Here is a 17,078-nt window from a genome sequence, read left to right as displayed (position 1 = left end):
ATTCCCTAGCATTGCTGTTTCAGGGAATGTTTGGATGTGCAGTCTTGCAAATGCCGGAGTGCTGCACTTTGGACATTTCGGGGTGATTTTGGACAAGGGAGTCTTGTTGGTCAATGCATCTCACCTGAGGTGGTTGTCTGCTACATGGCGGAGGGTCAGGTCCACATCACCATTAGGTCGCCCATGGAACATCGGGTGAAATGTCGTGTCTCCTCACATCCACGCCACTTGGGAAGATACACCGCAGGACCTGTGGAAGAGAACAGTTTGAGCTTCCAGATATGGGTGATAGGGTCACCCTGGGACTGGGAAAAAGAGGTACATACAACAGTCCACACAACACAAGCGGGTTACAGCGGCCCAAATGCAACCCTCCGGCACTTGTATCACTACACATCCAAACATTCCCTGACCAGCATTGGTGTATCAGGAGGGAATGTTTGGATGTGCAGTCTTGCAAATGCCGGAGTGCTGCACTTTGGACATGCCGGGGTGATTTTGGACAAAGGGAGTTCTGGGCAATCCATCTCACCTGAGGGGGTTGTCTGCTACATGGCGGAGGGTCAGGTCCACATCACCATTAGGTCGCCCATGGTAGAGTTGGATAAAAGGGTCAAATATTTGCGGTAACCAAACAGGATAAAACAGGGGGGAACAAACTGTATAAACACGGCCTGGGGATACACATCAACAGGATGTAAACCTCTGTAATAGATAAATGAAGAGGTTTTTTTAAAAAAAATCCAATGTCAGTTTACACGATAATACAAATGTTGTCAGTATACTCACAGGTAACTGCAAAAAAATTTTGTATCACTGTCCGCCGGGAATCCTCTCCTTCGCCCATACCCACCGGTAGAGCAGAAGACCGGTTTCCGCGTAGGAAAGCACTACGACGAAGAGTCACCGGCAAACGGTTTGCGACACATATGTTGTGTAAAATACAACATGCATTTACCATGCCGCAAACCTTCGACGGTGAGTACAAAAGAGCACCGCCGGAAGTGTCTAAACATCGAAACCGGCTTTTAAGTACACCGAAGGCACGCTCAATTACTCCCCTCGATGCAATGTGTGTCTCTTGGTAACGTTTTTCTGCTCTACCAACAGGATTAGACAATGGGGTCAACAGCCACGGTTTGTTTGGATAACCCGCATCGCCTATAGAAAATATAAAAAAAATGTTAGGTACTTGTAAAAAATAATAAAAAAAATAATAATAAAATAATAAAAAAATGAAAATACATACCTAACAGCCAGCCACCAGGCATGTTTCCTGTTTCGAACTTGTCAAACAGCGATGACTGGCTTAGGATGAAGGAGTCGTGAGATGATCCAGGAAATCCCACAAAAATGTTCAAAAATCTCATGTTTACATCACAGACCGCCTGCACGTTCAGGGAATGGAACTGTTTTCGGTTCCGAAAACATTCCTCTGAATTCCGTGGCGGTCTGATCTGCACGTGGGTACAGTCAATCGTGCCCAGCACATTGGGAAATTTGTATTTGTTGAAAAAGCCTAATTTGATCTCACGACATTCGCTGTCCGTCTCTGGAAATGTGATGTACTGGATCGTCAATTTGCGGAAAGCCCTAATGACTTGGGTTATACAGCGCGACAGTGTCGACTGAGAAAAACCGCATGTTTGAGACAGTGTAGGCTGGAATGTGCCTGACGCCAAAAAATGTAACGTCCCCAGCAGTTTCTGAAAACCGCTGATTGCACGATTTGACCGTGCCCGAGGTTCCAAGTCGGCCTCCAACAGAGCGTACAGCGAATATATGTCGCGAGTCGATAAGCGATAATTTTGTATCACCTCGAACTCGCTGAGATCCTCCAGTTCACGCCTAGTGCGATACTGGCGTGGACGTGGAAATGAAACCCGCAATACTGGCTCACCCAATGCAGACATTTGCTGACCTGGATCCTGATGTTCATCAGCACCTTCTTCCTCCATCATACTTGCAGCCAGCATGAACAACACAATCTGGTCAGAAAAAGGCTCCATCATTGTAGTCAGTACAAAAATAGGAATGTGTTTTAAAACGCAGGGATTTTCCTAAAAAAACGATTCCACAGAGCTGACTGTAAAATGGCTCCTTCTCCCTGTAGTCTCAAACCCAGGAGTGAGGAGATAGGAGGGGCTTTGCAGAAGTGTATCCTGGGTAAAACTGTGGAATCATGGGTAAAATTCCCTCAGGAGATTGAAGAAAAAAGTATTCCTTTAAAAAATCAATTAAATAATACTTGTGAAGCAAAAAAAGACAAACCAAGTAGATAATCCTTTCAAATATAAATAGATATGCTACTAGCAATCCTCAAATATCCCAAAAAATTATGTTCTAAAAATTTTTTTTGAGAACCCGCCAGTCAACTGAGGCGGACTGAAATAGGCGAATTTGCGGTCGAAAAGTACTGCAGGCGAATTTCCAAACTTGAATTGAATATGCTTGGGGCGAATTGCAGCATCTGTACCATTGCAGAAAAGTCGAATGCGAAAAAAGTCGAAATGACAAAAGTCGAATTCTGAATGTCCGTTTTTTTGCGAAAAAGTACTGTACTGCATAGGCGAATTGATTTTTTGAGGCGAAAACGTTCCGGAATTCGACTTTTTCTGAAATTCGACCGCAATTGCATATACCCCATAGAGAGCACAAGAACAACTGTGGAATGAGGATCACAGATAACTGAAGGGGCAGAATCACCACTGGTGTGACGTCAGCAGCCCCATGCCAGCTGGGCCCATCGTACATAGCAAGTGATGGTGGATAGAACATCCCCGCTGCTAGCTTATAGTCGTCAGAAACTTATTAACTTGCAAATATAAAACTAAATTGTTCTTGTCTAGCCAGAATTTTCCAACTATGCAAATGTAATGGTTAACCACAAGATTTCCACGAAGATACAAAGTACATGAAATAATCACTTTATGCATCCAATGCTCCTTTGATTTGTTGTTTCTTTGCGCATTTCATTGGTAGAGGAAATTGCGATAGGCAGGTCTTGTGGTTGAGCTAACGGTTAGGCATGTTTCATGTGCACATCAGGCTTCTTGTCACTATAGAAGGACACTGCAAGAAACAATTGTACCAAAAACATAAAAAGCCAGCCTGCCATCATTTTAAACGGGTGGTCTTCTGTATGCTGAATGTCGGGATACCGGCGCACAGTATACCGGTGCCGGAATCCCGACACCCGGCATACCGACAACTATTCTCCCTCGTGTGGGTCCACGACCACCCTGGAGGGAGAATAAAATAGTGTGGCGCGCATAGCGCGCCACCGTGCCCGCAGCGTGGCAAGTGCACACAGTGTCGCACACTTTGCGCTCGCCACACTGACGGTATGCCGGCGATCAGGCTCTCGGCGCTGGTATGCTGGTCGCCGGGAGCCCGAGCGCCGGCATACCGTACGACACCCTTTTAAACGGAGGGTGACTCGTCACTCTACATACAGAGCCCAAAGCAGGTGGACTGCGAGTGACACACGACGAGGTAACAGTACTCACACTCCGAATGACCTCGGGGACCCCTCTACTCCATAGTGAATACTTTTTTTTTTTTTAATTATGATCTTGAAACGGGGGTTAATTGAAGTACAGTTCAATCCCGGAATCCCGACATTGAGCATTTTTCAATCCCGAATCCCGGGACTGTAAAAATGGCCTGGGATTGGCCTCCCTACTCCCAGTTTCCCGTGTGGCACGCGCGTTATTCGAGATGTGTCAAAAACAAGGAAGCTTTTATTGAAAAATCTGTCCTTTGCACTTTTAGCCATAATTATACAAGCATTACTAAACATAGGCTTTCCACAGGTTCTCTAGCTGCTTAAAACCAGGTACGAGGTCAGTCAGCCACATAACCTGTGTGATTTATAAATGCACTGGTTTAAAAGGATGCTATCTTAAGACTAGTTATGTGTGGGATACATTGTATGCAAAATGTGACGCATAATGCATCCCACCCCTAATTTGTGTAAGTAACGCAGAAGAAAAAATAATAATAATCAGTGATACTGGTATGGTGACAAGAAATTATGGGGCGAATTCAATTCAACTTCCGAGCGAGAGGCCGCTGCCGTAAAGTGCAGCTGCTGCCGCGCATACTCGGCCGGGCAAATCCATTCTCTCACAATTGAATTCCTCTCTACAATGAAATATGGTCTCAGCAAACAGGTCTGCAGGAAAGGGGTTAACGATCGATTCCTAGATGGCTCCTTCTGTTATGGTCACATGATCCGAGGCCCGGTGTCACATGACCGCTGTGGGAGTGATGTCTTTGACGTGGCCGGTGACAGAATAACAGAGGGAGGGGGACGGGAAGTGGTTGCTGCTAGCGTCGCATAGTGAGAGCAGCTCGGGGACAGACTTCGCCGGTGAGTGTGATGCTCTGCCTATAGCCCCGGCAATGGGCACACAGCCTAGGGGGCGCTGCAGTGGGCTGTACAGGTCCCTGGCTGCGGCTCTCCTCTCTGTATCGTATATTCCGAGGTAGCAGCAGCAGGTGCCGGGGCATTATGTAGCTATCCCATGGACGTGTCGGTGTCAGAATGTATATTGGCACAGCAATAGGTAGTGGAATTGCTGCTGTATACGGCAGAGTGTGACTGTGCTCTGCTGTATATAGGCTCTGCTGCGCACGCAGCGCTCCCATGGGTATATATTTGTAGTAATCATGCTAAACTATGAGAAATACGGAACAATATCGGAACGTAGATGTTTATATCGCCCCCTGCTGGTGAAGCGCGCCGAGCGCAGGCTGCCTCTAGCAGGTGATTCACGTGCTTGCTCTGCGCCTACTTTTATCACTGTATACTGAAGGAGTTTTTTCTTTTGCGTCCCCATTTTTTAAGTTAGTTGTACTGGTACTTGTGGCTCTCTCTGGCCACGAATGTTACACCTCTAGGAGACAATGCCGGCATTGTATGATGCGATTGAATGATGCGTTTCTAATCCTCTACCTTGAGGATTATTTTTAGAGAAGATAATAGTGAAATTTAATTAATTAAAAGTTTAATTTAAGGTTATTGAGGACCTATGATGTGTACACACAGCGAGATCCTTGCTATGCCTGATTTTGACTATGCGATTTCCCTTGAACTCCCCCAGAGCCCAGATAGTCAAAATCTGTACTATCTGTACTTAAGATTTCTCTTACGTCCTAGAGGATGCTGGGGACTCCGTAAGGACCATGGGGATAGACGGGCTCTGCAGGAGACATGGGCACTTTAAGAAAGACTTTAGGTATGGGTGTGCACTGGCTCCTCCCTCTATGCCCCTCTTCCAGACCTCAGTTTACTACTGTGCCCAGAGGAGACTGGGTGCATTACAGGGAACTCTCCTGAGTTTCCTGAAAGAAAGTATATTTGTTAGGTTTTTTATTTTCAGGGAGCCTGCTGGCAACAGACTCCCTGCATCGAGGGACTGAGGGGAGAGAAACAGACCTACTTTAATGTTAGGCTCTGTTTCTTAGGCTACTGGACACCATTAGCTCCAGAGGGATCGGTACGCAGGTCTCACCCTCGCCGTCCGTCCCAGAGCCGCGCCGCCGTCCTCGCAGAGCCGGAAGATAGAAGCCAGGTGAGTATGAGAAGAAAGAAGACTTCAGAGGCGGCAGAAGACTTCAGATCTTCACTGAGGTAACGCACAGCAGTAACGCTGTGCGCCATTGCTCCCACACAGCACACACAAACGGCAGTCACTGTAGGGTGCAGGGCGCAGGGGGGGCGCCCTGGGCAGCAATAAACCTCGTTTTCTGGCAAAAGTGTGTGTGTGTATATATATATATATATATATATATATATATATATATATATATATATATACATACATACATACATACATACATACATACATACATACATACATACATACATACAGCTGGGCACTGTATATATAAAGAGCCCCAGCCAGGTTTTTAGATATTTGAGCGGGACAGAAGCCTGCCGCCGAGGGGGCGGGGCTTCTTCCTCAGCACTCACCAGTGCCATTTTCTCCACAGCACAGCGCTGAGAGGAAGCTCCCCGGACTCTCCCCTGCTTATCCACGGTGAAAGAGGGTTGTAAAGTTAAGGGGGGGGGCACATATTTGGCGCAAAATACATACAGCGCTATCTAGGTAAACATATTGTGTGGTTTTTTTCCTGGGTCATATAGCGCTGGGTGTGTGCTGGCATACTCTCTCTCTGTCTCTCCAAAGGGCCTTGTGGGGGAACTTTCTTCAGATAAGAGGATTCCCTGAGTGTGTGGTGTGTCGGTACGCGTGTGTCGACATGTCTGAGGTAGAAGGCTTTCCTAGGGAGGAGGAGGAGGAGGAGCAAATGAATGTGGTGTCTCAGTCGACAACGCCGACACCTGACTGGTTGGATATGTGGAATGTTTTAAGTGCTAATGTAAATTTATTGCACAAAAGATTAGACAAAGCGGAAGCTAAGGAACAGCCAGGGAGTCAACCCATGTCTGTCCCTATGTCGCAGGGACCTTCGGGGTCTCAAAAGCGCCCACTATCCCAAATAGTAGACACAGATACCGACACGGATTTTGACTCCAGTGTCGACTACGATGATGCAAAGTTACAGCCAAAAGTGGCTAAATGTATTCGATATATGATTATTGCAATAAAAGATGTTTTGCATATCACAGAGGAACCCCCTGTCCCTGACACGAGGGTACACATGTATAAGGGAAAGAAACCTGAGGTAACCTTTCCTCCCTCACATGAGCGTAACGAGTTATGTGAAAAAGCTTGGGAATCTCCAGACAAAAAACTGCAGATTCCCAAAAGGATTCTTATGGCGTATCCTTTCCCGCCAACGGACAGGATACGGTGGGAATCCTCCCCTAGGGTGGACAAAGCGTTGACGCGCTTATCCAAAAAGGTAGCGTTGCCATCCCAAGATACGGCTACCCTCAGGGATCCTGCTGATCGCAAGCAGGAGGTTACCTTGAAGTCCATTTACACACATTCGGGTACCTTACTCAGACCGGCTATTGCGTCGGCTTGGGTGTGTAGCGCTGTAGCAGCATGGACAGATACCTTATCTGTGGAAATTGAAACCCTGGATAAGGCTACCATCTTATTGACCCTAGGACATATGAAAGATGCTGTCTTATATATGAGAGATGCTCAAAGAGACATTGGTTTACTGGGTTCTAGAATCAACGCTATGTCGATTTCTGCTAGACGAGTCCTATGGACCCGGCAGTGGACAGGTGATGCAGACTCAAAGAGGCATATGGAGGTGTTACCTTACAAGGGTGAGGAATTGTTTGGGGAAGGTCTCTCGGACCTGGTCTCCACAGCGACAGCTGGTAAATCAAATTTTTTGCCTTATATTCCCTCACAGCTTAAAGGTGGGTACACACTAATAGATATATCTGCAGATCAATTGATCTGCAGATATATCTATGGACAGATCGGGCAGTGTGTTGAGCATACACACTGCCCGATCCGTCGGGGACTGACGTCATGAACTGGGCGGGCGTGTACACACGCCCGCCCAGTTCAGCTGTCAATCACCACCGGCCGCCGCAGCATGTGTACGGGCGGTCGGCCGACCGCCCCGTACACACACAGCGATGCGCCAATATATCGGTAGATATATTGGCCGTCGGCTGTGCTGCGCGGCTGACGCGATACATCTGTGAACGACGGAGTTCACAGACGTATCGGCCGTACACACTGGCCGACTGTCCCGCGATATATCGGCCGTTCTGAGAACGGCCGATATATCTACCAGTGTGTACGGGCCTTAAGAAAGCACCACATTATCAAATGCAGTCCTTTCGGTCACAAAGAAACAAGAGAGTACGAGGTGCGTCCTTTCTTGCCAGAGGTAAGGGCAGAGGGAAAAAGCTGCACAATACAGCTAGTTCCCAGGAACAGAAGTCCTCCCCGGCCTCTACAAAATCCACCGCATGACGCTGGGGCTCCGCTAAGGGAGCCCGCCCCAGTGGGGGCACGTCTTCGAATTTTCAGCCACATCTGGGTTCACTCACAGGTGGATCCCTGGGCAATAGAAATTGTTTCTCAGGTTACAAGCTCGAAGAGGTGCCTCCTCGCCGGTTTTTCAAATCGGCCCTGCCGACTTCTCCCCCAGAAAGGGAGATAGTGTTAAATGCAATTCACAAATTGTATCTTCAACAGGTGGTGGTCAAGGTTCCCCTACTTCAACAAGGGAGGGGATATTACTCAACCCTGTTTGTAGTCCCGAAACCGGACGGTTCGGTCAGACCCATTCTAAATTTAAAATCCCTGAACCTATACTTGAAAAGGTTCAAGTTCAAGATGGAATCGCTCAGGGCGGTCATCGCCAGCCTGGAAGTGGGGGATTTTATGGTATCTCTGGACATAAAGGATGCATACCTTCATGTTCCCATATATATCCACCTCATCAGGCGTACCTGAGATTTGCGGTACCGGAGTGTCATTACTAATTTCAGACGTTGCCATTTGGGCTTTCCACGGCCCGAGGATTTTCACCAAGGTAATGGCGGAAATGATGGTGCTCCTGCGCAAGCAGGGAGTCACAATTATCCCGTACTTGGACGATCTCCTCATAAAAGCGAGATCACGAGAGCAGTTGCTGAGCAGCGTGTCACTTTCACTGAAGATGTTACAGCAACACGGCTGGATTCTCAATATCTCGAAGTCGCAGCTGGTTCCTACGACTCGTCTGACCTTCTTGGGCATGATTCTGGATACGGACCAGAAAAGGGTTTATCTTCCAATGGAAAAGGCTCAAGAACTCATGACTCTGGTCAGTAACCTATTGAAACCAAAACAGGTGTCAGTGCATCACTGCACTCGAGTCCTGGGAAAGATGGTGGCATCTTACGAGGCCATTCCATTCGGCAGGTTCCATGCGAGGACCTTCCAATGGGACCTACTGGACAAGTGGTCCGGGTCACATCTACAGATTCTTCAGTTGATCACCCTGTCCCCCAGGGCCAGGGTATCTCTCCTGTGGTGGCTGAAGAGTGCTCACCTTCTAGAGGGTCGCAGGTTCGGCATTCAGGACTGGGTTCTGGTGACCACGGACGCGAGCCTCCGAGGTTGGGGAGCAGTCACACTAGGAAGAAACTTCCAGGGTCTTTGGTCAAGTCAAGAGACTTGTCTTCACATCAACGTCCTGGAGCTGAGGGCCATATACAACGCCCTTCGTCAAGCGGAGACCTTGCTTCGCGACTTACCAGTTCTGATCCAGTCAGACAACATCACCGCAGTGGCTCATGTAAACCGCCAGGGCGGCACAAGGAGCAGAGTGGCAATGGCGGAAGCCACCAGGATTCTTCGCTGGGCGGAAAATCATGTAAGCGCATTGTCAGCAGTGTTCATTCCGGGAGTGGACAACTGGGAAGCAGACTTCCTCAGCAGACACGACTTGCATCCAGGAGAGTGGGGACTTCATCAGGAAGTCTTCACACAGATTGCAAGCCAGTGGGGACTGCTCCAGATAGACATGATGGCGTCCCGCCTCAACAAAAAGCTGCAAAGGTATTGCGCCAGGTCAAGAGACCCTCAGGCGGTAGCTGTGGACGCCTTAGTGACACCGTGGGTGTTCTAGTCGTTCTATGTGTTTCCTCGTCTTCCTCTCATCCCAAAGGTGTTGAGAATAATAAGAAAAAGAGGAGTACAAACAATTCTCATTGTTCCAGATTGGCCACGAAGGGCCTGGTATCCGGATCTGCAGGAGATGCTCACAGAAGATCCGTGGCCTCTTCCTCTAAGACAGGACCTGTTGCAACAGGGGCCCTGTCTGTTCCAAGACTTACCGCGGCTGCGTTTGACGGCATGGCGGTTGAACGCCGGATCCTAGCGGAAAAGGGCATTCCGGATGAGGTCATTCCTACTCTGCTAAAGGCTAGGAAGGACGTGACGGCTAAACATTATCACTGTATATGGCGAAAATATGTTTCTTGAGGTGAGGCCAGGAATACTCCTACGGAAGAATTCCATCTGGGCCGTTTCCTTCACTTCCTACAAACGAGTGAATTTGGGCCTAAAATTAGGCTCCATTAAGGTTCAGATTTCTGCCTTATCCATTTTCTTTCAAAACGAATTGGCTTCTCTCCCAGAAGTACAGACTTTTGTGAAGGGAGTGCTGCATATTCAGCCTCCTTTTGTACCTCCGGTGGCACCTTGGGACCTTAACGTGGTGTTGAGTTTCCTTAAGTCGCACTGGTTTGAACCACTTAAAACGGTGGAGTTAAAATATCTCACTTGGAAGGTAGTCATGTTGTTAGCCTTGGCTTCAGCTAGGCGAGTGTCGGAATTGGCGGCTTTGTCTCATAAAATCCCCTATTTAGTTTTCCATATGGATAGAGCGGAATTGCGTACCCGTCCTCAATTTTTACTTAAGGTGGTGTCATCTTTTCATATGAACCAACCTATTGTGGTGCCTGTGGCTACACGAGACTTGGAGTATTCCGAGTCCCTTGATGTGGTCAGGGCTTTGAAAATTTACGTGGCCAGAACGGCTAGAGTCAGAAAACCAGAAGCACTGTTTGTCCTGTATGCAGCCAACAAGGTTGGCGCTCCTGCTTCAAAGCAGACTATTGCTCGCTGGATCTGTAACACGATTCAGCAGGCGCATGCGACGGCTGGATTGCCGTTACCAAAATCGGTCAAGGCCCATTCCACTAGGAAGGTGGGCTCGTCTTGGGCGGCTGCCCGAGGGGTCTCGGCACTACAGCTGGGCCGAGCTGCTACTTGGTCGGATTCAAACACCTTTGCAAAGTTCTGTAAGTTTGATACCCTGGCTGAGGAGGACTTCCTGTTTGCTCAATTGGTGCTGCAGAGTCATCCACACCCTCCCGCCCGTTTGGGAGCTTTGGTATAATCCCCATGGTCCTTACGGAGTCCCCAGCAACCTCTAGGATGTAAGAGAAAATAAGATTTTAAACCTACCGGTAAATCTTTTTCTCGTAGTCCGTAGAGGATGCTGGGTGCCCGTCCCAAGTGCGGACTACTTCTGCAAGACGTGTATATAGTTTTGCTTACATAAGGGTTATGTTATTGTTTTCATCGGTCTCCGACTGATGCTATGCTGTTTTTTCATACTGTTAACTGGTTAGTTTATCACAAGTTATACGGTGTGAATGGTGTGGGCTGGTATGAATCTTGCCCTTGGTTTAACAAAAATCCTTTCCTCGTACTGTCCGTCTCCTCTGGGCACAGTTTCTCTAACTGAGGTCTGGAGGAGGAGCCAGTGCACACCCATACCTAAAGTCTTTATTAAAGTGCCCATGTCTCCTGCGGAGCCCGTCTATCCCCATGGTCCTTACGGAGTCCCCAGCATCCTCTACGGACTACGAGAAAAAGATTTACCGGTAGGTTTAAAATCTTATTTTTGTCTATGTACGATTTTGACTAAGTGCCAATTTTGACTATACTGTGTACTAGATAGACTGTGCAGGCAAGTCAGTCTTTACTATATAGGCTTGCGATACCGACCCCACGGGACTGCGCATCTGGATCGAATCGGTATCGCAAGCTGCCTAAAGGCCCATACACACGGTGAGATTCAGGCTATGCCCGATTCTCACTATATAGAGATGGACTGTGCAGGCAAGTCAATTTTGACTATCTAGGCTTGCGATGCCAACCGCACATCGGCATCGAATCGGGATCGCAAGGTGACTTTCACCTTGAGATCTGCACTAACTTTTCTTATGATTTATCGTAAGAAAAAATCTCACCGTGTATACACACCATAACACCTAGAGATGCGCACTTTCTTTAAGCTTTTGACTACTGTATATAGTCAAAATCTTACAGATTTATCTCGCCGTAAGACCCAGATTTATCAAGCCTTGGGGGTTTATTCATGAAGCAGTGAAAAGACTGGAGAAGTGAGCCACTGGAGAAGTTGCCCATGGCAACCAATCAGCTTCTCTGTATAATTATATAATATGCAAATTATAAATGTTACTTCAGTGATGATTGGCTCTTCTCCACTGGCTCACTTCTCCACAGTTTTCACTGCTTCATGAATAGACCCCTTGGAGAGAGATAAATTGCACGGTGATAAAGTACAAGCCAACCAGCTCCTAACTGTCATTTCTCTTACGTCCTAGAGGTTTCTGGGGACTCCAAAAGGACCATGGTGTATAGACGGATCTGCAGGAGCTTGGGCACACTATAAAGACTTAAACTGGGTCTGAACTGGCTCCTCCCTCTATGCCCCTCCCAGACCTCAGTTAGACTTTGTGCCCAGGAGTGATTGGTCACACACTAGTGGAGCTCTCCTGAGTTTCTCTAAAAGACTTTGTTAGGTTTTTTATTTTCAGGCAGACCTGCTGGCTACAGGCTCCCTGCAGCGTGGGAGTGAGGGGAGAGAAGCAGGACCTACTTCTTCTTAGTTCAAGGGCTCTGCTTCTCGGCTACTGGACACCATTAGCTCCAGAGGGTTCGATCACTTGGTTCGCCTAGCTGCTTGTTCCCGGAGCGGCGCCGCCACCCCCCCTCACAAAGCCAGAAGAAAGAAGCCGAGTGAGTATGTGAAGACAGAAGACTTCAGTGACGGCAGAAGACTTCAGTAACGGAGGTACAGCGGTCGCGCTGCGCTCCATGCTCCCACACACCAACGGCACTCACGGGGTGCAGGGCGCTGGGGGGGGGGGGGAGCGCCCTGGGCAGCAAGTTACTGGTTTTCTTAATAAGTCTGGCCTTTAAAAGCATTTCGGTGCCTGGGCACCGTGTTTCATTCCCCCGCCAGCATATTTTAGCGCTACGCGCCTTTGATCCCCCGCCGCTGCTTACACGGGTGCTGGGGGGGGGGGGGGCAGTGAGCGCCCTGGGCAGCGAGTTAGTTTGTTTTTTTTAGGCTGACAACTTGCGCTCCCGGGGGCTCCGTGTAACAACCCCGCCGGGGTCTGATTTCGGGGTCCCGGGCGCCACATGCGATAACCCGCCAAAAGAGAGCTGCGGGTGCGCGGCGCGCCAGGCCTCCCACACGCCAACGGTTGCCTGGGGTGCAGGGCGCACGGGGGGAGGGGGGGGGGGCTGTATTGGTTTCTGAGGGTATATAGTGTTTACACTATATACGGTGCCCGACCTGGATATATATATATATATATATATATATATATATATATATATATATATATATATATATATATATATATATAATATATTTATCGGAGCTATAGCGCGCCAAGGGGGGGGGGGGGGGGCTCTTAGCCTCACACATAGTTAGCGCCATTTTCTCTCTGTCCCCGCCAAGAAGTTTGTAAAGCACAAACATATGGGGGGGGGGGGGGGAGGAGGGTGCACAGTGTTTTAGTGTTATGTTGCACTTATATGACACTAGTTCAGTTAGGAATGACCATGAAATCATTCTTGTGTGTAATTTCTGTGTGCTTCCTGTCAGATATACCCATTTTAGTACACTTGTGTCGACAGGCGTGAGTGTTCTGTTATAAACACCTATGGGGTTCCCTGTCTGCATCGCCGACGCACGTGGGTACTCGCTACAGCATAAAAAGTAAATATTATATGGGAGGCACAATGGTATGTGGGTGAACCTGTCGGCACCGACTGTTGTCGCCGGGGTAAGTTGACATGCTGTATCTAACTTATACCTGTGTATATACAGTTGTACGTTGTTTCCCTCGGACCGCTTGCGGTCGCAAGACGGTAATTTTGCCTGGTTACTAATCCCTGCTGTCGACGAATACTGGGGTTTTCTGTCGACTATAATGTTTCCTGGTAAATCCACAACTGGGGCTTTTCAGTAGATGGTCATACACGTTCAGACCACATTCATGTCACTGGGGGACCAGAAGGCTCGAGACAATCCGATTTTTTATATATATATATATATATATTTTCTCTAACGTCCTTGAGGATGCTGGGACTCCGTAAGGACCATGGGGAATAGACTGGCTCCGCAGGAGATAGGGTACTTTAAGAAAGCTTTGGATTCTGGGTGTGCACTGGCTCCTCCCTCTATGCCCCTCCTCCAGACCTCAGTTTTACACTGTGCCCAGAGGGAAATGGGTGCACTGCAGGGAGCTCCCTGAGTTCTCTGCCTAGAAAGCATTTTTGTTTGGATTTTTTCTACATTTTTACAGGGAGCACTGCTGGCAACAGGCTCCCTGCATCGAGGGACTGAGGAGAGAGGGGCAGACCTTCTTGTCTAAGATAGGCTCTGCTTCCTCGGCTACTGGACACCATTAGCTCCAGAGGGGGTGAACACAGGTTCTTACTGGGCGTACACCCCCAGAGCCGCGCCGCCGTTCTCCTCACAGAGCCAGAAGAAACAAAGTCAGAAGACGTCTCAGGCGGCAGAAGCCTTTAGAGCTTCACTGAGGTAACGCACAGCACCGCAGCTGTACGTCATTGCTCCCATACACCTCACATACTCCGGTCACTGTAAGGGTGCAGGGCGCAGGGGGGGGGCGCCCTGGGCAGCAATATAACACCTCTCTTATGGCAAAAAGTATATATACATGTACAGGTGGGCACTGTACATGTATATAAATGAGCCCCCGCCATATTTTAGTAAGTTTGAGCGGGACAGAGGCCCGCCGCCGAGGGGGCGGGGCTTCTCCCTCAGCACTCACCAGCGCCATTTTCTCTCCACAGCACCGCTGGGAGGAAGCTCCCCGGACTCTCCCCTGCTTGACACATGGTGAAGAGGGTTTTAAAGTAGAGGGGGGGGGCACATATTTGGCGATTATACATTACAGCAGCGCTACTGGGTAAACATTCTGTGTTTTTTTTCCTGGGTTATATAGCGCTGGGGTGTGTGCTGGCATTCTCTCTCTCTCTCTGTCTCTCCAAAGGGCCTAGGGGGGAACCTGTCTTCAGATAAGAGATTCCCTGTGTGTGTGTGGAGTGTGTCGGTACGTGTGTGTTGACACATGTCTGCGGTAAAAGGCTCTCCTAAGGAAGAGATGGAGCAAATCTGTGTGGGTGCGTGGTGTCTCCGTCGACGACGCCGACACCTGATTGGATATGTGAAATTAAGTGCTAAGATGAACTTATTACAAAAGATTAGAGAACAGACAGGGAATCTACCCATGTCTGCCCCTATGTCACAGAGACCTTCAGAGTCTCACAACGCTCACTATCCAAAATAATAGACACTGTTATCGACACGGAGTCTGACTCCAGTGTCGACTACGTTAATGCAAAGTACAGCCAAGACTGGCAGAAAAGTATTCAATATATGATTATTGTAATAAAAGATGTTTTGCATATCACTGATGACTCATCTGTCCCTGACACAAGGGTACACATGTTTAAGGGGAAGAAAGCTGAGGTAAATTTCCCTCCTCTCATGAAGAAAAAGAGCGGGAATCTCCAGACAAGAAGCTGCAGCTTCCCAATAAGAATTCTCAGGGAGTATCCTTTCCCTAATGGGGCCAGGATAAGATGGGAATCTTCCCCTAGGGTGTACAAGTCATTGACACGTTTACCCAAAAAGGTAGCGCTGACTTAACAGCTATCCTCAGGGATCCTGCAGATAGCATGCAGTAAAAGTATTTTGAAGTCCATTTACACACATTCTGGTACACTACTCAGACCGGCGATTGTGTCGTCATGGGTTTATAGCGCTGTAGCAGCGTAGTCAGATACCTTATCAGCGGAGGTTGAAACCCTAGATAAGGATGCCATGTTATTGTCCCTAGTGTGTGTGTGTATATATATATATATATATATATATATATATATATATATATATATATATATATATATATATATATATATATATATATATTTCTCTGACGTCCTAGTGGATGCTGGGAACTCCGAAAGGACCATGGGGAATAGCGGCTCCGCAGGAGACTGGGCACAACTAAAGAAAGCTTTTAGGTCACCTGGTGTGCACTGGCTCCTCCCACTATGACCCTCCTCCAAGCCTCAGTTAGATTTTGTGCCCGGCCGAGGTTGGATGCACACTAGGGGCTCTCCTGAGCTTCTAGAAAGAAAGTATATAATTAGGTTTTTTATTTTACAGTGAGACCTGCTGGCAACAGGCTCACTGCAGCGAGGGACTAAGGGGAGAAGAAGCGAACCTACCTGCTTGCAGCTAGCTTGGGCTTCTTAGGCTACTGGACACCATTAGCTCCAGAGGGATCGACCGCATGGAACTGGCCTTGGTGTTCGGTCCCGGAGCCGCGCCGCCGTCCCCCTTACAGAGCCAGAAGCAAGAAGAGGTCCGGAAAATCGGCGGCAGAAGACATCAGTCTTCACCAAGGTAGCGCACAGCACTGCAGCTGTGCGCCATTGCTCCTCATGCACACTTCACACTCCGGTCACTGAGGGTGCAGGGCGCTGGGGGGGGGCGCCCTGAGCAGCAATGAAAACACCTTGGCTGGCATATATATCACAATATATAGCCCCGGAGGCTATATATGTGATAAATACCCCTGCCAGAATCCATAAAAAAGCGGGAGAAAAGTCCGCGAAAAAGGGGCGGAGCTATCTCTCTCAGCACACTGGCGCCATTTCTCTTCACAGTGCAACTGGAAGACAGCTCCCCAGGCTCTCCCCTGTAGTTTTCAGGCTCAAAGGGTTAAAAAGAGAGGGGGGGCACTAAATTTAGGCGCAATATTGTATATACAAGCAGCTATTGGGAAAAATTCACTCAATATAGTGTTAATCCCTAAATTATATAGCGCTCTGGTGTGTGCTGGCATACTCTCTCTCTGTCTCCCCAAAGGGCTGTGTGGGGTCCTGTCCTCAGTCAGAGCATTCCCTGTGTGTGTGCGGTGTGTCGGTACGGCTGTGTCGACACGTTTGAGGAGGCTTATGTGATGGCAGAGCAGATGCCGATAAATGTGATGTCGCCCCCTGTGGGGCCGACACCAGAGTGGATGGATAGGTGGAAGGTATAAACCGACAGTGTCAACTCCTTACATAAAAGGCTGGATGACGTAACAGCTATGGGACAGCCGGCTTCTCAGCCCGCGCCTGCCCAGGCGTCTCAAAGGCCATCAGGGGCTCAAAAACGCCCGCTCCCTCAGATGGCAGACACAGATGTCGACACGGAGTCTGACTCCAGTGTCGACGAGGTTGAGACATATACACAATCCACTAGGAACATCCGTTACATGATCCCGGCAATAA

General features: G+C 48.5%; 2 protein-coding genes across 3 annotated transcripts in view; one reads left to right on the top strand and one right to left on the bottom strand.

The window, feature by feature from the left end:
* Positions 1 to 443: 443 nt before the first annotated feature.
* Positions 444 to 4,132, bottom strand: LOC134901718 (putative nuclease HARBI1). Its single transcript, XM_063914336.1, has 3 exons — positions 1,250 to 4,132; positions 790 to 1,161; positions 444 to 705 (listed from the first exon to the last, which is right to left on the bottom strand). Coding segments are annotated over exons 1-3 (1,137 nt in total). The 5' UTR covers positions 2,013 to 4,132; the 3' UTR covers positions 444 to 703.
* Positions 4,133 to 4,270: 138 nt separating this feature from the next.
* The window catches only part of FAM174C (family with sequence similarity 174 member C), a 102,775-nt gene continuing 89,967 nt past the window's right edge, over positions 4,271 to 17,078 (top strand). The window contains exon 1 of one of the 2 annotated variants that reach the window (XM_063914337.1): positions 4,271 to 4,375. The gene's annotated coding sequence lies outside the window, so the exon portion shown is untranslated. Of the gene's footprint in view, positions 4,376 to 4,746; positions 4,772 to 17,078 lie in introns of those variants that run through there. The other variant, XM_063914338.1, reaches the window with a different exon arrangement.

This window comes from Pseudophryne corroboree, chromosome 1 (assembly GCF_028390025.1).
Source record: "Pseudophryne corroboree isolate aPseCor3 chromosome 1, aPseCor3.hap2, whole genome shotgun sequence".
Lineage (NCBI taxonomy): Eukaryota > Metazoa > Chordata > Amphibia > Anura > Myobatrachidae > Pseudophryne > Pseudophryne corroboree.
The sequence above is the reverse complement of the archived record's forward strand: the minus strand, read 5'-3'. Positions and strand labels throughout refer to the sequence as shown.